This window comes from Trichoplusia ni, chromosome 6 (assembly GCF_003590095.1).
Source record: "Trichoplusia ni isolate ovarian cell line Hi5 chromosome 6, tn1, whole genome shotgun sequence".
NCBI classification, from domain to species: domain Eukaryota; kingdom Metazoa; phylum Arthropoda; class Insecta; order Lepidoptera; family Noctuidae; genus Trichoplusia; species Trichoplusia ni.
This window is the reverse complement of record NC_039483.1, coordinates 10,771,503-10,798,903: the sequence shown is the minus strand read 5'-3', so window position 1 is coordinate 10,798,903 and position 27,401 is coordinate 10,771,503. Positions and strand designations below refer to the sequence as shown.

General features: G+C 38.1%; 2 protein-coding genes across 3 annotated transcripts; one reads left to right on the top strand and one right to left on the bottom strand.

The window, feature by feature from the left end:
- Positions 1-4,844: 4,844 nt before the first annotated feature.
- On the top strand, positions 4,845-6,980 carry LOC113495209. Of its 2 annotated transcripts, none has more exons than XM_026873827.1 (3): positions 4,845-5,449; positions 6,377-6,494; positions 6,634-6,980. In XM_026873827.1, exons 1-3 carry the CDS (start codon positions 5,273-5,275, stop codon positions 6,966-6,968), a joined length of 630 nt encoding a protein of 209 aa, XP_026729628.1. In that variant the 5' UTR covers positions 4,845-5,272; the 3' UTR covers positions 6,969-6,980. The 2 variants fall into 2 exon arrangements, with proteins under 2 accessions (XP_026729628.1, XP_026729629.1); XM_026873828.1 differs by having other exon boundaries at positions 4,845-5,758.
- Positions 6,981-25,757: 18,777 nt separating this feature from the next.
- LOC113495138 lies at positions 25,758-26,720 on the bottom strand. The gene has a single exon (XM_026873743.1). The coding sequence runs from the start codon at positions 26,718-26,720 to the stop codon at positions 25,758-25,760; it is 963 nt and encodes a 320-aa protein (XP_026729544.1).
- Positions 26,721-27,401: the final 681 nt, after the last annotated feature.

Here is a 27,401-nt window from a genome sequence, read left to right as displayed (position 1 = left end):
TATATTGTCTCGCGAGTCAGAAACCTACACTGAGAGGGAATTGCGTCTCACAGCTGACCGCGAACGTCATATATTGTCTCGCGAGTCAGAAACCTACACTGAGAGGGAATTGCGTCTCACAGCTGACCGCGAACGTCATATTTTATCTCGAGAATCTGAAACTTTAACTCAATATGAAGACCGTTTGACAAATGATAGGGTGCACCATAATGTTATTCGATCTCTCGAAGACGCACATGAGCATGAACAACGACTAGAGTCGGTACGCGAATATTATAATTCTTTGAGACAAGAACGATCAGTAAGTTTGTCTAACGAAAGATTAAGAATCGAAAATATTCGGTCTCTTGAAACGGACGAACAGCGAGAGGCCCGTCTTACTGCAGACAGATTTCGACATAGCCTTAATAACTTAGATGTACACATAGAAGATCAATCTAGAAATTCGGTGGCTTGGTCCGACAAATATAAAAGTGGGTTTGCTTATAACCTCACAATTGATTATGGATCATCTTCTGTAATAGGCGATATGAACGTGGTATGTCGTTTTTGTAATGCTTCAAAGTGGAGTAAGGAGTCAGCTGGTTTCTGTTGTTCTACAGGTAAAATAAATTTGCCTTCATTCGAAGACCCACCGGAACCTTTGAAATCACTACTTTTAGGGGAACATATACAATCTAAACAGTTTTTAGATAATATTCGCACTTATAATAGTGCATTTCAAATGACATCCTTTGGCGCTCAACAAATCTCAGAAGGTCATTTCATGCCTACTTTTAAGATACAAGGTCAGGTTTACCATTTGATAGGATCCCTTTTGCCTGAAAACCAACCTAAGTTTCTTCAAATATATTTTGTATCCGACTACAACGAACAGTCGAATATAAGAAATCAATATTTCCCGAATTTAAATACTGAACTCATATCACAACTTCAGAACATGTTGCATCAGGTTAATTCGTATGTATGCAGTTTTAAATCGGCATTAGAAGCTCTTCCTCGAGATGATGATAACAATTATAAAATTGTTATAAATGCCGATAGGCGTGATATCGTTATCCGTTCCAGAGATAATCGTTTGCAACGTATTTATGAAACCCACAGGGCTTACGACAGTTTGCAATATCCTTTGATATACTGTCGAGGGGAAGATGGTTATAATTTTGCTTTATACCAAACTGATCCGCGTACAGGCGCACCTAATTATAATAAAAAGATTTCATGCCTTCAATTTTACTTTTACTTCTACTACACTTGCAAGTAAGACGGAATAGGTTTGTATACTTTCAACGTTTTCGTGGCTTATTCAATCAGTTTATTGTAGACATGTACGCAAAAATTGAAACCGAAAGATTAGTTTATATACGATCTAATCAAAGGCAGCTGCGCGTTGAAGAATACGTGCACCTTCGCGACGCCATGCAGCAAGATAACGATACGGTGAATATGGGTCGTTTAGTTATTTTGCCCTCTTCTTTTACTGGTGGTCCACGATACATGCACGAACGTACTCAAGATGCTTTTTGTTACGTAAGAAAATATGGACGTCCCGACTTATTTATTACTGTAACTACCAATCCTAAGTGGGATGAAATTACTCGGGAGCTTCTTGAGGGTCAAGCACCGCATGACCGCCATGATATCATAGCAAGAGTTTTTCATTTAAAATTAAAATCAATGATAGATCTACTTACCAAAGATAAAATTTTTGGAGAAGTATTGTGTTATATGTATAGTATTGAATGGCAAAAACGCGGCTTACCTCACGCACATATCCTGCTTTGGTTAAAAGATAAGGTTCGACCTAATGATGTAGACAGTTTAATCAGTGCTGAAATTCCAAGTCCGATTGCAGATCCCGTGTTATACGACATTGTTAAAACTCATATGATACATGGTCCATGTGGTTCGTTTAACGGGAATTCTCCTTGCATGCAAGACGGTCGTTGCACTAAAAGATATCCAAAAGCCTTAGTGGATGGCACTGTAACAGGACATGATGGATACCCATTATATCGTCGCCGTTCAAGAGATAATGATGGTTTTACTGTTGAAAAGCGAGTGTCTGGACAACAAGTTACTTTAGATAATAGGTGGGTCGTTCCGTATTCTCCTGTGTTGTCCAGAGCATTTCAAGCTCACATAAATGTTGAAATGTGTAATAGTGTAGAGTCAATAAAATATATTTGTAAGTATATTAATAAGGGCAGTGACCAAGCTACATTTGCTTTGAGAAATGAACATGATGAAGTTACAAGATTTCAGTCAGGCAGATATATAAGTTCTTCAGAAGCTGTGTGGCGGATCTTAAGTTTCAACATTCACGAAAGATATCCACCTGTGACTCATCTAGATGTTCATCTTGAAGGCGGCCAACGTATATATTTCAACGCCGAAAATGTCACAGAACGGTTAGAGAACCCTAGACAAACAAGTTTATTAGCATTCTTTCGACTTTGCCAAACTGATGATTTTGCAAAATCTCTTTTGTATGAGGAAGTTCCATCGTGTTATACCTACGATAAGCAACGGGGTGTCTTTAATCGAAGACGCCGTGGCAGGCCTGTAGATGGCGAGTCAGGTATTTTTAAAGAACATGTTCTTGGTAGAGTGTACACCGTTCATCCTAACAACGCTGAGTGTTTCTATTTGCGATTATTATTACATACCGTGCGAGGACCAACCTCATTTATAGATTTGAGAAAAGTAGACGATGTTGTTTATCCCACTTATCAAGCAGCTTGCCAAGCGCGTCATTTGCTTGAAAATGATCAGCATTGGGATGACGCTTTAGCAGAATCCTGTGTTAGTGATAATCCACGACGGTTACGCCATTTATTTGTAACATTACTCACATTTTGTAATTTGTCAGATGCTGTAACATTATGGGAAAACAATAAAGAAAAATTTTCAGAAGACTTTCTTAGAAATATACCTAACAATGATGAAGGCACAACTAATGATAATTTCCGTGATCTTGCCATAAATCAGTGCTTATTAGCTCTTCAGGATGACTTAACAGCAGTAGGCGGTAAATCACTCTGTGAATATGGTTTGCCAACACCAACCTCAGTCGGAGAGGTAACTAATAGGGAATATTCCGCAGAGATTGGTTACAATTTAACGGAACTGCTGACAACATTAGAAAACGGTGTCCCAATGATGACTGCAGAACAACGTTCAGTTTATGACCGCGTGTGCAATAGTGTTCAAAATAATTTGGGAACAATATGGTTTTTAGATGCACCTGGAGGAACTGGAAAAACCTTTTTGACTAAATTAATATTGGCTTATGTTCGAAATCAGCGTAAAATTGCTCTTGCCGTAGCTTCATCAGGGATAGCTGCAACATTGCTACCAGGAGGTAAAACTGCTCACAGTATGTTTAAAATACCAATTGATTTAGATCGCACGGAAAATCCAACCTGTAGTATTTCAAGAAATAGCGACAAAGCTAAGGTATTACGCGAGTGTAGTTTAATCATATGGGATGAATGTACGATGGCCCATCGAAAAGGAGTAGAAGCGGTAGACAGAACTTTAAGGGATATAAGACAAAATGATCGACCAATGGGCGGTATCACGGTTTTATTTTGTGGTGATTTCCGACAAACCTTACCGGTAATACCACGGGGAACCCGAGCTGATGAGGTTAGGGCTTGCCTGAAAAGCTCTTATTTATGGCGAGATATACAATCGGTGCATTTGACTATAAATATGCGAGTGAGAACTGGAGATAACCCGGATGATAGTCAATTTTCTGACACATTGTTAAAGATTGGTGAAGGTACCTATCCACAACTACACCAAGGAAAACTTATACTGACGCCTGAATTATGTTGTATGGTGCAATCTCAACCACATCTTATATCGTCGGTTTACGGTGACGTAACAAATATATTAAATAGGGACAATTCTTGGCTATGCGAAAGATCTATTTTAACTCCTCGCAATGACCAGGCATCTGAGATCAATAACAAAATACTGTCGAATATACAGGGGGAAAGCAAAGTTTATAGATCAATAAATAGAATGGTCGATGAACAAGAAGCCACTAATTACCCGATAGAATTTTTAAATTCTTTAAATATGCCCGGACTTCCCTCTCATGAAATTTGTTTAAAAATTGGGATACCGATTATTATGCTCCGAAATTTAAAACCACCACAACTTTGCAATGGAACTCGACTAAAAGTAACCCAGTTGCAACAAAATATAATCGAGGCTCAAATTTTAACAGGTTGCGGTGCAGGAGAAACCGTCTTTATTCCCAGAATACCCTTAATACCAAATAATTTTCCATTCCAATTTAAAAGGACGCAATTCCCAGTATCGGTGTGTTATGCAATGACAATTAACAAGGCTCAAGGGCAGACTTTTCGTGTTGCTGGAGTAGATCTCAGTGTCAGTTGTTTCACACATGGTCAGTTGTATGTTGCTCTTTCCCGTGTTAGCAGTTCTAAAAGTCTTTATGTTCACGTGCCGGACGGGTCAACTTTCAATATAGTTTACCCGGAAGCTTTGCACTAAAGTATTTTCGTTTTATAGGTACCTTTACCTTACCTTTATAAGGCAGTGGTACTTATATTGCCACCAGAATTTGAACCTTAACACATTATTATAAAGTTTAAAAGCTATAAATATTTTTAAGTTCTGTGTCTTATAAAGGGTTAAGCCTTATGTGAACGTGATCTAAACAATATTACCAATATAAATAATAATAATAAATATTACCAATACATTAACTTAATACACAAGGAGTTACACGCTGACGGAGTCGCGGACACAGCTATCTATACTTTTCTGCCGGAAGTCACTATTCCACGCGGACGAAGTCGCGGGCACAAGCTAGTATTTAAATAGTTTTAAAGTTTTAAAGGCAGTAAAATCACTACGAACAAAATACGTCATAGTTTTTGAACGAAACGTTCAATCAATTCTACGATCCTTCGTTCAATGTTGTCCCTCCTTACTTACGTTAGTATGACGTCACTATCGTAATCGTATCGAGGTCTCGATACGATTACGATAGTGACGACGAAGGATCGTAGAATAAGAACCAGTTGATAAATGATATTTTAATGGAAAATTTGAATATATATATTATTAAGAATCAAAAGGTAGTGTACTTATACAATTGGGTCATAAAAAATGGTGAGCTAAGTTGATAGTTCTTTAACAAATTTGAATCAAATTGAAATAAACTTCCATGGGGTATGTATTTAATTTATGATATTTATGTAGGTCTAAAATTAAGTGTATACCAGATAGAATGGGAGACAGTCGTTTAAATAAAAAATATTTAAATTATTATAGGCATGGAGACTCGTCTAAACCCAGCGGGGGCCCTCGTGGGAGACACTACGTACAGCTAAAATGGAAGGAGCTGTCGGATATGCTCAATAGTGATGGCACAGGCGACTCTAGAACAGAGGAAAAGTGGCGAAAGGTATGTCTCAAATTTTTATCCATGGTTATAGTTTCATCTCACAAGTAGAAATTCATTGCATGCATTTTATGTTGGCGTTGGGCATCCTGCTCTATTATTGGTGTGGTGTTTTTTATTCATATTAAGGTTTGGAGTGATTTCAAAAACAACGTGAAACGAAAGTGTGCCAAAATAAATAGGTCAGCTCATGGTACAGGTGGTGGGCTTGCGCTTCAATTAACATTAACCGACTTAGAAACCAGGGTTATGAATATAATTGGGGTGCAGGCTGCTACTGGAATGCCCATACAAGAAGCTGGCTTCATACAGGTGTGATAAAGAATTTTTCTTTGTAACATTTAAAATGAGTTTATTTTCAATTTTTGATGCACATAATTATACAGTCACAAGCAAAGATAATTATGTTTATTTAAATAGTTACTAAAATTATAGTTTTTACCTCAGACTGATATAAGTCAAGTGTTCAACTTTTGGATTGTGTACTCATCATATTGCTCATGACTGTACATATGTATAGTATATTTTCATAGAAATACAATAAGCTTGGTAACCATTAAAGAATTATGTGAATATGATATTCCTAAACGGGACTGAATGTGGTCAAAAGTTTTCTCTATGAGAAGGCCCTACCTCTTTATAAATCCCCAGAATAACAAAAAAGGGTCACCACTTAAGCTCTTTTTTGTTAGTATAGTTACACTTAAAATTCTTTTGCAGTGGTGCATGACTTAATCTCATGCTTTTGTTTTTGCCACATTATTTATTTGAATTATGATGCTTGTTAGTCTCTTGAAGTTTGATGTTATCTGCATTATTGATTATCCTCAAGAGCAGACTCTTGATAAAAAAATAAACATAAGTAGTAGTTAGCACTGCTTTGAAACATATGATGTGTGTTCCCTAATGTTATTTTTTTATGAAAATTAGGTTGATGTTGAGGAGGAAGAGAGCTTGTCAGGTACTCATCTACAAGAAACAAACACAAAAACAATAAATGAAGTTATTGTTGATGACGTACCTATAAAACTAACACCCGTTGCTGACGGTTGGTATATTTTTAATTTAAATACTTTAGATTACCTTTTGAGTTTGAAATAACTAGTACTAAATTAATTATAATTAAATCATTAAAACTAAAAACATGTAAGTCGAGATAACTACCTAAATGCCCATCATTTTGCCAGATACTTGGAATACTCCGGGAACAAGTAGCCAACGCTCAATGGCTCCACCTCCACCTCCCGCGCATCCACTACCATCTTCAATAGCTTCAATGGACACACATTGGAAGCCGCCGAAGAAAAAGAAGAAAGCCGACGATGAAATTTTAAAAGTATTTAAGGAGTGTGAGGGGTCTGCAAGGCAGTACGAAAGAGAGCGTGATAGAGTTGCGGAAGAATTAGAAAGAGAGAGGATTAGACAGCGTGATGTAGAGCTGCAGTTGCAAGCTAAATGGCTGGATTTTTTTAAAGAAGCTTTGAAGGTATTGGATGCATATTTGGCGAATAAAAGTGAATAAAATCGGACTCGAAATTAGGTATTATATCATAGAAATCTAAATAATAAGTTGTTATTTAGATTTATATGTATTATACTAAGAAAAATATTGTTTTGTTGTTTTTATTGTATTTGTTGTGGCATTTGAATTTGAAATTATGGTTTCAAGACTAAATAGCTAGAAAAAATTATTTGTCAAGGTTTTTTGATACGTATGTTCATTCAATTTGACTACACGGATAGCCGAGCGGTTGAGGTCATCCTAGGCGGGATGACCTCAACCGCTCGGCTACCGTGTAGTCAAATTGAATGAACACTTAATTTAACCCACTATGCGCGACGTGTCGCGGGTTCGATTCCCGTGTAGGACAAGCGTTTGTGTGATTCACGAATGCTTGTTGTTAGGCTGGGTGTCTTGGGCATGTGAATTGTATGTTTGTGAAACCCCCGCGACACAAGGATTAAATTCCTTAGTGCGGGAGTATCAATTTTTTTTTTCAGACATGTGTTTGTGATTTGTCAGAAAAAAAAAATGTTACTTTTTGAGTGAAAATAGCGGGATTCTTCCGTCAGAAGCGGGACATAGTTAAAAAACACGTATATATAATTAAAGGATTTCAAATTTTTATCTTTTTATTTAACTCCGCGAAAAATTGATAGAGCTTTTTTAAGATTCGTACTTGGTGTGAATCCGCCTCTCTCTCTCCCACACTCTTATCTTCATTACGCCACCTTTTTTCTGAGCAATCTACCACGTACGGTCTAGTTCTCTGCGAAAAGCGGGACCGAGCCTGTACTGCGCGGGACATTTAAATTTGATTTAAAAATCGAGACGTCCCGCCAAAATCGGGACGTCTGGCAACGCTGGTTTGTGGCCACCTCTAGTACAGAATCCCTACTAATATTATAATGAAGTTTGGGTCAGAGATAGATTTGACGTTGAGAAAGAACATAGGATAGTTTTTTATCCCGGATTTTTGACGAGTTTTTTTGGAAACGCGATATAACCGACCTCAAAGCGGGCGAAAAGCTAGTAAAGAATAATACTACCTACCAGAAGTTGCACTTCTTTGATCTCGAAGAAAGCCGCCATTATAAAGGCGTAAAAAGATTCCATCGCACCTGGTGCATTTTAAACCGTACCTTATGATTACATACACAAGAGGGCAATTCCTTTGTGTTCAGAATTTACCTACGCTATGTCACAGTTCAAGCGTACTATAGACACTATAGTCCACAGTACTACGTACAAGCAAAGTGGAATTCTAACTAAGTAGGTTTTAAAAAAAAACATATTTTTTTATAATAAATATATTTTTTATTAACTAACTATTTATTACGAAATATTATTTAACCTTAATGTATCTACTGTTTAATATAATATTTAAATAAACCGCCTCTAGCATACCTACTTTTAAATTTTAAACGGAACTTAGTAACAGTTGTCGCTCGCTGTAGGTGATTATCGCGTAAGTATAGCCAAGTGACGACGGAGTCGACGGAGGCCTCTAGCCAATACATAGATGTGATGGGAGTAAAATATTTGGAAAAAGATTTATTGGCAAAAATGGAATAGTGTCAAACAATACACTTTCTTATTGCAAAAAAAAATTAAACCTGGGTTAGATTACTTACGTAATATTTGTTATTAGGTACTAAAAAATCAGTTTCATACTCTTGATCATTTAAACATACCGAATTTTAATTTTGAATACAGTGGATATGCGTGTGTTACGGTATGTAGGTATATCTTTTTTTGGGGTGAGATGCGGCAGCGCTAATGCCGTTCCAGATTTGTGATAAATTTGGTTGTGTTACGTAATAACAAAAATCATGAATATTATTATCTGCAACTAGACTATATAATCTATGTTCCTATTAAAATGATATTAAGAATAATTATTTTAAGAATCAAATTACAGAAAAATAAATTGGAAACATGCTGTTATCGGTGTTAAAATATACGAATAGCAAATTCGCTGGCATTTCGTAATAGTGAATGTTTTAAACTAAAAGTTTAATAGGAACCTAGATAAATGAAATACCGTCTTTTGGTATTACGTTTGTATGGAAAAGTTTTCGTTCACAGCACCCTTAACTGCAGACGTTTTATTTTATTAGATTTTTAGATTTAAGATACCTAATATCATTAAATCTTATGATATAGCCATCGTACGATAATTTCCAAAAAAAGCATTACTGGTTTTTGTGTTCACCAACGGTTCCGAAAATTAAATTACAAAAATAAAGCATTTACTAAACAAAATTAGTACAATGCAGTGGTTATCAGTCATTATGAATGACTACGCGCTGCGCCGCGAGAAGTCCGATAGAGATAGCAATGTTTCGTCCGATTTTTGGCTCGCGTCGAATTGCAGTTGCGCGCTGCTTACACCGGCCTCTTAAGATCTTTTAATTATAAATATTTCATAGAGAAATATTTTTATTAAATAGTGGAATATTATCTGGAAATTTTAATTTATCACAAAAGAAAAACCATTTCTACATTCAAAAACCATTTACTAAAACTTGGCTGCAAAACAACTCTTTATGACCGTCAAAAATTAAAATTAAAATAACAGCACATGTACAGTATTGTACAGTCTCTTAGCGACAACACCGTTCTATAAAATACATGGAGCTTAAAAGTAACAACACGAAAATACAAATAAAAAACAATTAGCTACGACCTAACACTCTGTGCAATAAGTTTAAAATTACAAATAAAAAAAACAGACAGAGTTCTCATACAATTATTCTCTTACTAGCTTGTGCCCGCGACTTCGTCCGCGTGGAATAGTGACTTCCGGCAGAAAAGTATAGATAGCTGTGTCCGCGACTCCGTCAGCGTGTAACTCCTTGTATATTAAGTTAATGTATTGGTAATATTTATTATTATTATTTATATTGGTAATATTGTTTAGATCACGTTCACATAAGGCTTAACCCTTTATAAGACACAGAACTTAAAAATATTTATAGCTTTTAAACTTTATAATAATGTGTTAAGGTTCAAATTCTGGTGGCAATATAAGTACCACTGCCTTATAAAGGTAAGGTAAAGGTACCTATAAAACGAAAATACTTTAGTGCAAAGCTTCCGGGTAAACTATATTGAAAGTTGACCCGTCCGGCACGTGAACATAAAGACTTTTAGAACTGCTAACACGGGAAAGAGCAACATACAACTGACCATGTGAGAAACAACTGACACTGAGATCTACTCCAGCAACACGAAAAGTCTGCCCTTGAGCCTTGTTAATTGTCATTGCATAACACACCGATACTGGGTATTGCGTCCTTTTAAATTGGAATGGAAAATTATTTGGTACTAGCTTGTGCCCGCGACTTCGTCCGCGTGGAATAGTGACTTCCGGCAGAAAAGTATAGATAGCTGTGTCCGCGACTCCGTCAGCGTGTAACTCCTTGTGTATTAAGTTAATGTATTGGTAATATTTATTATTATTATTTATACTAGCTTGTGCCCGCGACTTCGTCCGCGTGGAATAGTGACTTCCGGCAGAAAAGTATAGATAGCTGTGTCCGCGACTCCGTCAGCGTGTAACTCCTTGTATATTAAGTTAATGTATTGGTAATATTTATTATTATTATTTATATTGGTAATATTGTTTAGATCACGTTCACATAAGGCTTAACCCTTTATAAGACACAGAACTTAAAAATATTTATAGCTTTTAAACTTTATAATAATGTGTTAAGGTTCAAATTCTGGTGGCAATATAAGTACCACTGCCTTATAAAGGTAAGGTAAAGGTACCTATAAAACGAAAATACTTTAGTGCAAAGCTTCCGGGTAAACTATATTGAAAGTTGACCCGTCCGGCACGTGAACATAAAGACTTTTAGAACTGCTAACACGGGAAAGAGCAACATACAACTGACCATGTGAGAAACAACTGACACTGAGATCTACTCCAGCAACACGAAAAGTCTGCCCTTGAGCCTTGTTAATTGTCATTGCATAACACACCGATACTGGGAATTGCGTCCTTTTAAATTGGAATGGAAAATTATTTGGTATTAAGGGTATTCTGGGAATAAAGACGGTTTCTCCTGCACCGCAACCTGTTAAAATTTGAGCCTCGATTATATTTTATTGCAACTGGGTTACTTTTAGTCGAGTTCCATTGCAAAGTTGTGGTGGTTTTAAATTTCGGAGCATAATAATCGGTATCCCAATTTTTAAACAAATTTCATGAGAGGGAAGTCCGGGCATATTTAAAGAATTTAAAAATTCTATCGGGTAATTAGTGGCTTCTTGTTCATCGACCATTCTATTTATTGATCTATAAACTTTGCTTTCCCCCTGTATATTCGACAGTATTTTGTTATTGATCTCAGATGCCTGGTCATTGCGAGGAGTTAAAATAGATCTTTCGCATAGCCAAGAATTGTCCCTATTTAATATATTTGTTACGTCACCGTAAACCGACGATATAAGATGTGGTTGAGATTGCACCATACAACATAATTCAGGCGTCAGTATAAGTTTTCCTTGGTGTAGTTGTGGATAGGTACCTTCACCAATCTTTAATAATGTGTCAGAAAATTGACTATCATCCGGGTTATCTCCAGTTCTCACTCGCATATTTATAGTCAAATGCACCGATTGTATATCTCGCCATAAATAAGAGCTTTTCAGGCAAGCCCTAACCTCATCAGCTCGGGTTCCCCGTGGTATTACCGGTAAGGTTTGTCGGAAATCACCACAAAATAAAACCGTGATACCGCCCATTGGTCGATCATTTTGTCTTATATCCCTTAAAGTTCTGTCTACCGCTTCTACTCCTTTTCGATGGGCCATCGTACATTCATCCCATATGATTAAACTACACTCGCGTAATACCTTAGCTTTGTCGCTATTTCTTGAAATACTACAGGTTGGATTTTCCGTGCGATCTAAATCAATTGGTATTTTAAACATACTGTGAGCAGTTTTACCTCCTGGTAGCAATGTTGCAGCTATCCCTGATGAAGCTACGGCAAGCGCAATTTTACGCTGATTTCGAACATAAGCCAATATTAATTTAGTCAAAAAGGTTTTTCCAGTTCCTCCAGGTGCATCTAAAAACCATATTGTTCCCAAATTATTTTGAACACTATTGCACACGCGGTCATAAACTGAACGTTGTTCTGCAGTCATCATTGGGACACCGTTTTCTAATGTTGTCAGCAGTTCCGTTAAATTGTAACCAATCTCTGCGGAATATTCCCTATTAGTTACCTCTCCGACTGAGGTTGGTGTTGGCAAACCATATTCACAGAGTGATTTACCGCCTACTGCTGTTAAGTCATCCTGAAGAGCTAATAAGCACTGATTTATGGCAAGATCACGGAAATTATCATTAGTTGTGCCTTCATCATTGTTAGGTATATTTCTAAGAAAGTCTTCTGAAAATTTTTCTTTATATTTTTCCCATAATGTTACAGCATCTGACAAATTACAAAATGTGAGTAATGTTACAAATAAATGGCGTAACCGTCGTGGATTATCACTAACACAGGATTCTGCTAAAGCGTCATCCCAATGCTGATCATTTTTCAAGCAAATGACGCGCTTGGCAAGCTGCTTGATAAGTGGGATAAACAACATCGTCTACTTTTCTCAAATCTATAAATGAGGTTGGTCCTCGCACGGTATGTAATAATAATCGCAAATAGAAACACTCAGCGTTGTTAGGATGAACGGTGTACACTCTACCAAGAACATGTTCTTTAAAAATACCTGACTCGCCATCTACAGGCCTGCCACGGCGTCTTCGATTAAAGACACCCCGTTGCTTATCGTAGGTATAATACGATGGAACTTCCTCATACAAAAGAGATTTTGCAAAATCATCAGTTTGGCAAAGTCGAAAGAATGCTAATAAACTTGTTTGTCTAGGGTTCTCTAACCGTTCTGTGACATTTTCGGCGTTGAAATATATACGTTGGCCGCCTTCAAGATGAACATCCAGATGAGTCACAGGTGGATAATCTTTCGTGAATGTTGAAACTTAAGATCCGCCACACAGCTTCTGAAGAACTTATATATCTGCCTGACTGAAATCTTGTAACTTCATCATGTTCATTTCTCAAAGCAAATGTAGCTTGGTCACTGCCCTTATTAATATACTTACAAATATATTTTATTGACTCTACACTATTACACATTTCAACATTTATGTGAGCTTGAAATGCTCTGGACAACACAGGAGAATACGGAACGACCCACCTATTATCTAAAGTAACTTGTTGTCCAGACACTCGCTTTTCAACAGTAAAACCATCATTATCTCTTGAACGGCGACGATATAATGGGTATCCATCATGTCCTGTTACAGTGCCATCCACTAAGGCTTTTGGATATCTTTTAGTGCAACGACCGTCTTGCATGCAAGGAGAATTCCCGTTAAACGAACCACATGGACCATGTATCATATGAGTTTTAACAATGTCGTATAACACGGGATCTGCAATCGGACTTGGAATTTCAGCACTGATTAAACTGTCTACATCATTAGGTCGAACCTTATCTTTTAACCAAAGCAGGATATGTGCGTGAGGTAAGCCGCGTTTTTGCCATTCAATACTATACATATAACACAATACTTCTCCAAAAATTTTATCTTTGGTAAGTAGATCTATCATTGATTTCAATTTTAAATGAAAAACTCTTGCGATGATATCATGGCGGTCATGCGGTGCTTGACCCTCAAGAAGCTCCCGAGTAATTTCATCCCACTTAGGATTGGTAGTTACAGTAATAAATAAGTCGGGACGTCCATATTTTCTTACGTAACAAAAAGCATCTTGAGTACTTTCGTGCATGTATCGTGGACCACCAGTAAAAGAAGAGGGCAAAATAACTAAACGACCCATATTCACCGTATCGTTATCTTGCTGCATGGCGTCGCGAAGGTGCACGTATTCTTCAACGCGCAGCTGCCTTTGATTAGATCGTATATAAACTAATCTTTCGGTTTCAATTTTTGCGTACATGTCTACAATAAACTGATTGAATAAGCCACGAAAACGTTGAAAGTATACAAACCTATTCCGTCTTACTTGCAAGTGGTAACAGTAAAATTGAAGGCATGAAATCTTTTTATTATAATTAGGTGCGCCTGTACGCGGATCAGTTTGGTATAAAGCAAAATTATAACCATCTTCCCATCGACAGTATATCAAAGGATATTGCAAACTGTCGTAAGCCCTGTGGGTTTCATAAATACGTTGCAAACGATTATCTCTGGAACGGATAACGATATCACGCCTATCACATTCCTGGTCGACCAATACCACAGCAACTTCATTCGTGGATGGAGCATTATAACGCCCAGGGTGTTCCTGAGTTGGACGCCTATCGGCATTTATAACAATTTTATAATTGTTATCATCATCTCGAGGAAGAGCTTCTAATGCCGATTTAAAACTGCATACATACGAATTAACCTGATGCAACATGTTCTGAAGTTGTGATATGAGTTCAGTATTTAAATTCGGGAAATATTGATTTCTACTGTTCGTTGTAGTCGGATACAAAATATATTTGAAGAAACTTAGGTTGGTTTTCAGGCAAAAGGGATCCTATCAAATGGTAAACCTGACCTTGTATCTTAAAAGTAGGCATGAAATGACCTTCTGAGATTTGTTGAGCGCCAAAGGATGTCATTTGAAATGCACTATTATAAGTGCGAATATTATCTAAAAACTGTTTAGATTGTATATGTTCCCCTAAAAGTAGTGATTTCAAAGGTTCCGGTGGGTCTTCGAATGAAGGCAAATTTATTTTACCTGTAGAACAACAGAAACCAGCTGACTCCTTACTCCACTTTGAAGCATTACAAAAACGACATACCACGTTCATATCGCCTATTACAGAAGATGATCCATAATCAATTGTGAGGTTATAAGCAAACCCACTTTTATATTTGTCGGACCAAGCCACCGAATTTCTAGATTGATCTTCTATGTGTACATCTAAGTTATTAAGGCTATGTCGAAATCTGTCTGCAGTAAGACGGGCCTCTCGCTGTTCGTCCGTTTCAAGAGACCGAATATTTTCGATTCTTAATCTTTCATTAGACAAACTTACTGATCGTTCTTGTCTCAAAGAATTATAATATTCGCGTACCGACTCTAGTCGTTGTTCATGCTCATGTGCGTCTTCGAGAGATCGAATAACATTATGGTGCACCCTATCATTTGTCAAACGGTCTTCATATTGAGTTAAAGTTTCAGATTCTCGAGATAAAATATGACGTTCGCGGTCAGCTGTGAGACGCAATTCCCTCTCAGTGTAGGTTTCTGACTCGCGAGACAATATATGACGTTCGCGGTCAGCTGTGAGACGCAATTCCCTCTCAGTGTAGGTTTCTGACTCGCGAGACAATATATGACGTTCGCGGTCAGCTGTGAGACGCAATTCCCTCTCAGTGTAGGTTTCTGACTCGCGAGACAATATATGACGTTCGCGGTCAGCTGTGAGACGCAATTCCCTCTCAGTGTAGGTTTCTGACTCGCGAGACAATATATGACGTTCGCGGTCAGCTGTGAGACGCAATTCTCTGTCAGTGAAGGTTTCTGACTCGCGAGACAATATATGACGTTCGCGGTCAGCTGTGAGACGCAATTCCCTCTCAGTGTAGGTTTCTGACTCGCGAGACAATGTATGCCGTTCGCGGTCAGCAGTGAGACGCAATTCTCGTTGTGACGCAGTTTCAGCATCTCGGGATAACACATGTTGTTCTCGGTCAATGGTAAGCCTCAGCTCTCGTTGAGAAGAGCTTTGAGACGCCCGTGATGTAGCTCGTCTCGCTCTGTCAGCTGCTAATCGCATCTCTCTCTCTGGAGAGCTTTCATTGGCTCGAGAGGTTGAGGCACTAACTCTCATAGAGTTTAACCGATGTGCTCTTTCCTCTGCCGATTCTTGAGAACGCGCATTTCTCATCCTTTTAGCATCTCTCGAATTTCGAGATAAAGATGGTCGTTTTTTAGGTGGCATTGTGTATTTTTAATCGACGGTAACTGAAGCTACCTTACACTTACAATTATATATAGTTATTATGTAATAATTACGAAAATAAACTATTAATATAATAAAACACTACCAATTACGAAAATAAACTATTAATACAATTAAACACTACCAAAATAACTAATATAATAATAACGAAAATAAACTATTAATATAATTAAACACTACCAATTACGAAAATAAAATAATCCTTATAGCATGACTCTGTATTCACGCGCGATTTCTTATTATTTCATGTATAACTTTGGTGTTTCTACACCGATTTACATGATTCTTTTTTTATTGAATAGGTAATAATGTTAACTTTTTTAATTGGGGATGAGTGATAGTGTTGTAAACGTTAGAGTAGACAAATACAATCAGAAATCTCCGAATTGCTAAGCTATCGGGAGTTTCACGTGTTATTGTGAGTTAACCATAAAAGTTAGACATATGCTGTCGAGGAATATTTTTTATATAATTTTAGGGAGAATATTTCCGTCATACATGATTTCTATGTAGCTTTAACCTATAAGCCTGCACACGTGACGGAAGCTTAAAAAATGGAGTAACTTACCCCGTTTTCCCAATATTTCCCTTCACTGCTCTGCTCCTATTGGTCGTAGCGTAATGAAAAGTATACTATAACCTGCCCAAGAGTATGAAGAATAATTGTGCCAAATTTCGTTAAAATCCGTCGAGTAGTTTTTGTTTCTATAACGAATATACAGACAGACAGACAGACAGACAGACAGACAGACAGACAAAAATTTTACTGATTGCATTTTTGGCATCAGTAGCGATCCCTAACCACCCCTTGATAGTTATTTTTTAAATATATTTTATGTACAGAATTGACCTCTCTACAGATTTATTATAAGTATAGAGTATAGATTTGCAGCCATGTTACTCTGGCTGTATAATCTTGCAATGTGTTTTAATCCAGTTAATATTATGAGTAATAATAATATGTTCTAATTGATGTATTAAATGCAAGTCATCATTCTAAACAAGGCACCACACTACAATTGTTTTCGCCATTACAATGTGTCACCATTCTATTAGAAAAGCTTTAGAAACTAGTTCTAGTATACATTTTCTGCAATGTTCTTATAGTTTCGGATTATGTAATGGGGCCCCATCTTAGGTCAGTTGACAGCATCAAGATTGCTATTGTTATGCAACAAGGCTAAGTACTTAACTTGTTCTATTATTTTTTTGTGTGTGTTTGAACATAACCTCTTGGAAAGGTTGACAGAGGGTTCCCAACAATCTTGCCAATTGGCTGATTGGGCAATGTTTAATATCATTGATATTTAGTATCTCTATAGGAGTTGCATTCTTGCTGTATTTCTGATGTTAACTAGTCTCTATTCATAGTAAACCTAAAGTATTTAGTGCACTAATATACTTTAATCATTGTTAACAATGAGGGAAAATCATTTAGATAAATGTGAGTGTAGCCCCTCTGTCAGCCAGACATTTATTCTGATTCTAACCAATGGGTGGTCATTCAGACAACCGTTTGTTAAATCTCTAGTCTGTAAGGACTGTGGGTGCTGTACATCGACTACATGGAATTGCAGTGAATTTATATGACATTTTCAAACTCAAAAGCGGATTAATTTTTCTGAGTTTAGGTGTTATTGACCCTAAGGAATCAGTTTTATCTTAAGACTGTGCAAGACACGTGATATTGATGGTCCAAGGTTCCCACATCCACTATTTGAAAACTATAATATTTTTCTATATACAGGGTTATTGGTAAAACATTGACAACCTCTCAGGACTATATTTCTAACATCATAAGCAACAACTTTTGTTCTATGACTTTAAATAATTCATCAGATTTTAGTTCACCAGACTTTCTTACAAAAATAGTAATATTATAAATTGAACGCTCTAAATGTTTCGAAATCTACACGCACCAAAAAATCGCTAGTTATAGGTAAATAAACTGTGCGTCTAGTGCAATTGACAGGGGCAGGGAGCGGGGGACGGGGGCGGGGATGCTAGACCTTGACCCATTTCTATGCGCCCGGGCGGCCGTCAGTGTTCGCTTTGATGCGCCGGCGTCGCGTCATAAGTGTCCTTCGTGCGAAATTCTTAAGTGCAAAGTGAGACGTAATTATCAGTGCGCGATGTCACAATATCAATATTCTAATGTCGAGTACACTGAAATGGTCCGAATACTCGCTAGGTGTAACGACAATGTTTCGGAAGCCTGTCGCCAATATGCGATACAATTCCCGAACGTGCCTACACCTAGCCGAGTAACAATGTTAGCTGCCACACAGCGGTTACGTGATTACGGGCAATTCCGGAGTGCCTTGAGGGATAGTGGTCGTCCACCGAGGCACACAGTGCGTGAAGAAGAAGACATATTGGAATTCTTCGAATTAAATCCAGCAGCAAGTACCAATGACGCAGCTCGGCGGTTTAATGTCACACAATACTTCGCGTGGAGTGTCATTCACGGTGAAGGAAAATATCCTTTCCACCCTCATCGTGCGCAGGAGCTCACTGAAGCGGACAAACCCGCACGAGTTGCTTTTTGCAATTGGTATTTAAATGAACGGCCTACAATATTATGGACTGACGAGGCTACATTTGGCAGAGTGGGGTTATTTAATACCAGAAATGAACATTTATGGTGTTACGAAAACCCGCACGAACCGAGACCTCACAATTATCAACACCGGTTTAGTGTGAATGTATGGGCGGGAATCGTGAATTCCACATTACTGGGCCCTATCTTTTTGGATAGACTTAACAGTAAAACTTACGAACAATTTCTTACTGAAACACTACCGGTATTAGAAGAAGACATACCACTCGCCGATTTACGTGGTATGTACTTTCAACAAGACGGGGCACCTGCCCACTATGCTCACCGAGTCAGAGACCTATTAAACAGGATGTATCCAGGTCGATGGATAGGACGTGGCGCTTGGCCTCCGAGGTCACCAGATATTACTCCTTTAGACTTTTATTTGTGGGGACATGTTAAGACGCTAGTGTACACAGGTCGTGCAATCACAAGCCGTGATATGTTAATAGAAAAAATTATTTGGGCGTTTAATCAAATTAAAATGAACTCTGAAGTGTTATCGCGAGTAAATGAACAGGTTATTTTTAGGCGTGGACTATGTGTTGGTTGTGAAGGTGACTATTTTGAACGTTATGTGCGCGATACTCACCGACACCCACGAGACTTGAACTTGAGAGGTAATAATAATTTATAAATATTGATTTGAAATATCTAATTATCATTAAATCAATTACTGTAAATATGTTGATTCCACTTTTTAAATACGCCTACATTTAAAAATAAAAATGGATGAATAGTTTTAAGTTGAAGAATGTTCAACATAACTTTCGTCACATTGCATAATATGTAATTTAAGTACCTACATAGAATTTGTTCTTATTTTATTTTTTAATGTAGCCAGTCCTAAGCCTGGATAAGTATGAAGGGAGAGTGGATTCAGTATTCGGTACCTACAAACAATTACTTTTATCAAGTGATAACCAGTTACAATTTTACAAGAAAAATACGTCACATACGGTACCTAGTTGATAGTTTGTTTTTATTAAGGTGTTAGTACGTAGGTACTGTGTGAAAGATCAAGGCCATTCCCATGTAACAAATGTCCGATTGTACCTAGGTATTATTTGGCTTTTACGTAAAAAGGCGGGAAATCGTAGCGTAGCTAGTTAGAATTATTACTACCTACGAGTGGTGTTGTGGTACCTACAATAAAATACAGAGTTGAAACGTGTTAGATAAGACAACGAAATATTGAAGCTTTGTTTTTGATGAATGTATTATGTTTTATAAAAAGTCATAGAACAAAAGTTGTTGTTCAAGATGTTAGTAATATAGTCCTGAGAGGTTGTTAATGTTTTACCGATAACCCTGTATATTTTTGGTTTTCAGTTAAGAACAAATCTGATCTGTCCGTTGAGTTTGGTGGTCTTAAGAATATTAAATCTTTAGACATATATATAGATAGAAATTTTTACTGTGAGTGCATATTTGTACAGCCCCTAACTCATGAGTTATTGATGGTCTGACACATATTGTTGATTTCATTTATATGTATATTGTTTATGTAAACAATGTTATGTTCAAGTATTTTAAGGTACATTAGTGGTGGTATGTTCACAACATGAAAGACAGTTAGATATATTACATATACCTGGTTGACAATTGCCTGCTGGATGCATGGAATGGTGTACCCTCTCGGGGCCACCCTTCCTGTGTCCTGTTCAGCGAGAGTGTCACAGTTGTGTCATACCACTCTTGGGTCCACCTTGCTGTGCTAGCACTTTGGTTTGATGCCGGACCACTTATGTTTTCCACAGACCTTGCTTAGGTTTAGAGGTGGTATTCGGTTATAACTTTTGTTATACATTCTTGATAGTTGCATTGGTCTTGTTTCTATCTTGAGCCTCGAATCCACCTCGAAGAGTGTCACCATTGGTTCTTGTTGTGGACTGTGAGAACCAGTGAACATAGTATGTTCTTCATCAAAACTGTCGTATCTCGTACAAAGTTTTGATCCTCGTGCTGTATCGCGTACAAGCTCGGTTATACTTAATGCATGTTGTTTGTGTTCTATCAAAGTTGCGGGCTCGCGTCCCGAACTTTGTAGTAATGCATGTTGTTTGTGTACCATCAAAGTTGCGGGCTCGCGTCCCGAACTTTGTAGTAATGCATGTTGTTTGTGTACCATCAAAGTTGCGGGCTCGCGTCCCGAACTTTGTAGTAATGCATGTTGTTTGTGTACTGTCAAAATTGCGGGCTCGCGTCCCGAACTTTGCAGTAGGGTTTATCAGAGCTACGACGTCTCGCGAAGAGCCCGATCTTCGAGCTAAAGTCTCTCGTACCCGCTCGGTTCATGCATGTTTTTAGTACTTCGCATCATCTCACATCATATTTGCGTCCTTGTTCACTGAACCTAAAATCAGAGAAAACCTCACCTGTTGGCCCCCCTCTTTGAGGTTATGGGTCAGTGTTCCATCGTTTATATTCCGTAATTTGGGGGCGCCCACAATTTAACATCGAGCGTGGAGCATCGCGTACTAGCTCGGTTATACGTAATGCATGTTGTTTTGTGTACTATCAAAGTTGCGGGCTCGCGTCCCGAACTTTGCAGTAGGGTTTATCAGAGCTACGACGTCTCGCGAAGAGCCCGATCTTCGAGCTAAAGTCTCTCGGACCCGCTCGGTTCATGCATGTTTTTAGTATTTCGCATCATCTCACATCATATTTGCGTCCTTGTTCGCTGAACCTAAAATCAGAGAAAACCTCACCTGTTGGCCCCCCTCTTTGAGGTTATGGGTCAGTGTTCCATCGTTTATATTCCGTAATTTGGGGTTCCATCCCACGGCGATGAACCTAGGACAAGGGCTGCGTACGCATCCTGCATTAACTCCGCAGCGCCTTTATAGTCTCGAAGATCACTTTTAAACATCTTGGCCAGTATTTTCAAGGCTTTTGTATCACTTGGCAATACTTTTTCGACTTGAAATATGCCAAAAACTATTTATATAACGTAATTAACAAAATCACCACGATGCCGTTAAGTCGCGAAAAAAGAAAGTGACGTTTAGTTGTGAGTTGCCATAGACTAAAAAACTGTGTTTTTATTCTCTGAAAAAATTCGCGATGCCACACAGTAGCGAATGGGAATACTACTCTGTTAATCAATTATATTTCAGATCAACATGAAATAAAATCCCTTAGTCGATACTTTTTTGGATTGACACGAGTATAATACGTACATAATAAATTGTATTGTCGTTTATAATGTTTTCTTTGATTGCGAACGTTTTAAATTATTCAAAGTAACACTTTACATTTGCTTATAAGCAATGACATGTTGGTTAGCGATCATTCCTTGCTAGTGCTGATATAATATTTGATTCAATACCATACCCCAGCTACTGGTTTTCAGCTAAAATCTAGAAAGTAAATGTACAACAAAACAAAAGTTTTACTTCTGAATATCTTTAGTGTAAGTTTAGTGTACTCGTACTTCACCGCAGAATTCACACCAGTAAAGATGTAAGTACTATACTATTACTCGATTAATTTCTATCTTGATTTTTCAATGTTTGATGTAATCGAACCTTGTTCAATTTTATGTAAAACAAACGTTTAATAAATGTTTATAATTAATTGATTAATTAAACTTTCAGGTCGGACTGCGAGAGTGACATCGTTCCCTTCAACAATGAACGTAAAATAGAAAGTTCCCATAAACGGACAACATCGACAGGCAAACGCAAGATACCCACAAAATCTGCTATTATAAGGTAACTATACGGTACTATAAAATTAACGCTAAATTATAATTAATATACGAGTACGTGTTAATATTATTCTTTACTCCTTGTTGCAGCAAAAAAAATAAGACAGTGTTTGAATGCCAATAAGAAGTGTTGAAGGAATTCTTGACTGGGCAAAATGAAACTAGGATAGCTTCCAAACAGACTGTATAATACAATATAATTTATAGGTACAGGTAAAATAAACTGAGATTTGCCAGTGCGTCCGCACGTTACGCTTGTCGCGAACGAATCATCGTCCGTGGTCGATTGGTGGGGGCCAATTCCACAGTGAGGAGTGGGACACTGTTCCAAACCGGCTCGATGTGACGTCAGGAACATATTCCCCAGGTTGAAGGCTTCAAGGCTTCAAGAAGATGATGATGAGACGGAAAGAGGGCATATGTTGTTATATGCACGTGTGATGGTGCCCTTCTTGGTCAGGATCTCGGCGACTCTGCTATGTCCATCAGATCCCGGCTTGACAGTGGTTACTCTGCCCAGCAACCACAACAGAGGAGGAAGATGTGCGTCTCTCACTAAGACCATGGATCCCTGCTCAAGGTCATGTCCAGTTGTCTGCCATTTGGTCTTCTGCTGTAGGAGAGAAACGTATTCATGTGAATAACGCTGCCAAAAATGTTGCCGCAGTTTCTCGATGCGATCGAAGCGTTGTAGCCGCTGAATGTTGGCGTCTGTCATCTGAGGACGAGGAACTGATGTGAGAGGTCGTCCGAGGAGGAAATGAGAAGGGGAAGATAAGAAAGATCAGATGGATCAGTGGATAAAGGCGTTAAAGGTCTAGAATTTAGAATAGCCTCTATCTGAATGAGACACGTTGAAAGCTCTTCATAGGTTAAATGAGTTAAGCTCAAGACTCTACGTAATAAATGTTTTGTTGATTTTACCGCTGCCTCCCAAATGCATCCAAAATGGGTGGTGTAAGCTGGTATAAATTTAAGTTTGCAAGATCAGACTCAAAATGCTTAGATGAAACCTGCAAAAAGCGTGGAAGCTCATTAAAAGCTCCCACAAATGTTGTGCCGTTGTCGGAGTACATGCGTTGAGGTTTACCCCGACGACTAATGAAACGGCTGAAGGCCGCAAGGAACGCCTCCTTGGTGAGGTCGGAAACCAGCTCCAGATGAACGGCTCTGACTGCAAAGCACACAAAAACACAAATATAAGACTTAATAAGCCTGCAGCCCCTACCCTTACGATCGGCTATCAGCACTGGCCCGGCGTAATCAAGACCTGTATTCAAAAAAGGGAACTCAAGATGCGTCCTATCCCTACGTAAGTTGCCCATGACAACTTGAACAGGTTGAGCTTTGAAGCGAGCACAACGAACACAGTTACGCACACTGCTAAAGGCCAATACATGAGTCTAATGTTAGTCAGAAGAAGTTGAGGCCCTGCATGAAAAAGGGTTTTGTGTTCTTTTAAGTAGATAATTTTTGTAAGGTGATGTTTGCTACACAAAAGTATGGGGTGCTTAACATTATAGCAATAATTGGAATTGTCAAGTCGCCCACCTACGCGAATTAAGTTTTCATCATCAATGAAAGGAGAAAGACTAATCAGACGATTCTTCTTATGCCAGGGTTGATTAGTTTTAAGGCATAAGTTTTCCTCAGGGAACATCTCCTGCTGAGAAATTTGTAATATTAAGTTCTTTGATGATTGTAATTCTGTGTATGTTAAGTAATTTGATTTTTTGTTATTATGTTTTATGCAATTATTAATAAATCTTTGTACATATGCTACGACTCTGATTAATTTTGTAAAAGAAGATAATTTATGTATTAAAATTGAAATGGAATTATTGTTTTGTGTATGTAAAATATTATTAGCGGCTGTATGAAGAGATACCTCTGGTGATGAATGAGACTGTGTATTAGGTGATGTAGGAAATTGGATTTCCCTTTTGTTAATAAAGTCAGGACCTGACCACCAAAGAGTGGAAACGCTGATACAATCAACCTTCACCCCCTGAGATGCTAGATCAGCGGGGTTACTCTTAGAAGGCACATAGCTCACATAGCTCCACGTCTGGTCGGCCGTAGTTTCTTGGATTTCACTTACTCGATTTCGGACAAATTGCTCAAGTCGACTTGGCGGTGTAGAGAGCCAACCAAGTACGATCGTTGAGTCACACCAAAAGAAACAGTGACTGAAATCCATTGTAAGTAATTTGTGTACCTTCAGAAAGAGCTTTGTTCCCAGTAAGGCACCACACAACTCCAAGCGTGGAATGGTTGTGGGTTTTATTGGGGCAACCCTATTTTTTGATGTTAAAAGGCGAACGCAAACTGTCCCATCAACTGCTACCGTCCTCACATAGATACACGCTCCATAAGCGCGTTCAGAAGCGTCTGTGAAGGTATGAAGTTCAATCAGAGAGGGACTGCTACAAGATACCCAACGAGGAATGCGAACAGAGTTAAGAGCTGGAAGAGACTGAAGGAATTCAAGAAACTGTGTTTTTATGTCTGCTGGTATCTCATCATCCCAATTGCATTTAAGTATCCACAGTTGCTGTAAAATAAGTTTGGCTTGAACTATGCAAGGTCCAACAAGGCCAAGAGGATCAAAAACTTGACTAATCAAAGACAAAATATTACGCTTTGTAACTTTAGTTGCAGGGTTTAATTCCAAAGAGAAGAACAAATTGCCAAATTGCAGTCCCAGTATAGCCCAAGTGTTTTGCTAGGAGATGCATCATTTAAGTTTAAAGTTTTTGTGTTAATATTTTCATTAATATTTGTGACTAACTCAAGTTATTTTGGACTATTTGATTGCCACTTTCTAAGATGGAACTTAACTGATTCGAGAGTATTAACTACGCCTTTACATACTTTTACAACTGACTCAATCGAATCACCACCACTCAAATAGTCGTCAACATAAAAATCGCGTTTAATGGACTCACTAACACTTAGATCTGAACATTGATCTGCTAGAGATACTAAGCATTTTTTTTGTGGCAAGATATGGGGCTGAAGCAGTGCCATAAGTCACTGTATTAAGTGAATAAGTTTTTAAAGGCTCTGAGGAATCAAACCTGAAGACAATTTGTTGTAACGAACGCTGAGACGGCTCAACCAAAATGCATCTGTACATTTTTTCGATGTCGCCCGTTACGACAAACTTATGCTGCCTATATCGCAACAATATAGATAGAAGATCCTCTTGCACGGTTTGTCCTATCATCTGAATGTCATTGAAGGACTTACCCGAGGTGCTGGATGCTGATGCATCGTAAACTACGCGAAGCTTTGTTGTAGCACTAGATTCGCGCACAACACCATGATGAGGCAGAAAGTAATTAAATTCAGAATGATGTAATTTTGTATTTATTGTCATATGGTTAAGGTCTATATATTCTTGTATAAATTGTAAATATCTATTTTTAAAGTTAGAGTCGCGGTCGAATCTACGCTCTAGGGAAAGAAATCAACGCTTGGCCATCGCATAAGAGTCACCCAAGCACTCAGGCGAGTCCTTCAAAGGAATGGTGACGACGAATTGGTCACAACCGTTAATGAAATCTTTTAAATTTGGAAGTGAATTTAAATTGTTTTTGTATTCTTCCCACTCTCGGTTGGTCAAGGTGTCCAATTTCTTAGACATCATGTATATAACCAATGTGTCCCAGTGTTCAGTGGGCTGTCCAAGTGTGTCAAGAGCCCTTAAGTTTTTATTAGTTACATCAATCATATTACGTAATGAACTACAAGATTCCTTTTGGATATGTTCAAAGTTAAATAATGCCTGCACATGATTATTAATAAGTAACCTTTCATTATTGTATCTTTCACACAGTAACTGCCAGGCAATACCATAATTGTCAGCTTTAAAATCTATACTCTTAATGACTAAAGATGCACTGTCAGTTAAAGCCGCGCGAAGGTAGTGGAATTTGTTTGTTTCTCGCATGTTTTTATTATTGCGAATAAGAGAAAGATACGTATCTCGAAATTCTAGCCAGTGCTGATAGTCCCCGCTAAAGTGAGGCAAGTCTATCTTCGGCAGCCGGACAAAGTCGTGTTTGCAGCCAGAACCGTGGTGAGGGCCGTCATCAGCTGATGTGGCGGACACGAGGGCGGGTGAGGACGAGCGCGTTTTGGTGAGCATGGCCTTCGCTCTAGCCACCTGAGTGTAATATTGCGTCTCGAACAGTTCCTTCTCGTCATACATCTCATCCGTATCCTCCGACAACAGTTCCAACTCCGTCTGCAACACGTTAAATTCCTTGTACAAATTGTCTATTGAATCAAGTCGGCATTCTAATTCAGCTGCTTGAAAAGTATCTAAACCAGTACCAGGCAATAATCTAATAAAGTTGCTAAAATGGGTAAGCTTAGCTTTTAAGCTGCCACGTCTTCTTACAAGTTCCCTCAATTTTGATTCAGACATAATGGATTTCAAAGCAAGGGTCTGAATTGCAAATAAGGCGAAAGAAAACAAGAAAGTGCGAAAGCAATATTAAAAATGCGCAAATAGTTAGCAAATCTAACGGTAAAAACTGCTGATATAAAGATAACAAGCTCGGCCGGTAAACCGATTCACTCAATACAAAAGAAACACTAATGAGGCGACGCAATAAAAGTCAAGGTCAATGCCACGCGACCAATATGAATGCAATTTAAGTGCGTATTTTTATTTTATAAGCTTGCAAAGTAATAAGCAATAACTGAATAAGATGATTGTGCAATGAAGTTAGAAAGAAGAATAGCCTAATATGAAGAGATCAACGCATGCTCGGACCGTATAGGACTACACTAAATTCCTAGGAAAAAGACACAATGAAAAAGGCAGGAAATTAAGGAGAATGGAACGGACTCACTCAGATTTAAATGTTCCCGTCGGTGGATTGTCCTCTAAGTGTCTTCTATGTCGAACGACGAACAGTCCAAAGTCCACGGGGCACGTCTGCAGGAAAAAAGTCGGCAATCTTCTTAACTCGAAGGACCACTGTTTGAATGCCAAGCTCCAGCAGTGTTGAACGAAATTCTTGACTGGGCAAAATGAAACTAGGATAGCATCCAAACAGACTGTATAATACAATATAATTTATAGGTACAGGTAAAATAAACT

What these genes read in the sequence shown, in the direction of transcription:
- LOC113495138 (XM_026873743.1), bottom strand. Translation starts at nt 26,720, where the DNA reads ATGTCTGAATCAAAATTGAGGGAACTTGTAAGAAGACGTGGCAGCTTA.
- LOC113495209 (XM_026873827.1), top strand. Translation starts at nt 5,273, where the DNA reads ATGGGAGACAGTCGTTTAAATAAAAAATATTTAAATTATTATAGGCAT. An exon ending in CAGAGGAAAAGTGGCGAAAG is followed by an intron (nt 5,450 to 6,376) that starts GTATGTCTCAAA and finishes TATGAAAATTAG; the next exon opens with GTTGATGTTGAGGAGGAAGA. An exon ending in ACTAACACCCGTTGCTGACG is followed by an intron (nt 6,495 to 6,633) that starts GTTGGTATATTT and finishes TCATTTTGCCAG; the next exon opens with ATACTTGGAATACTCCGGGA.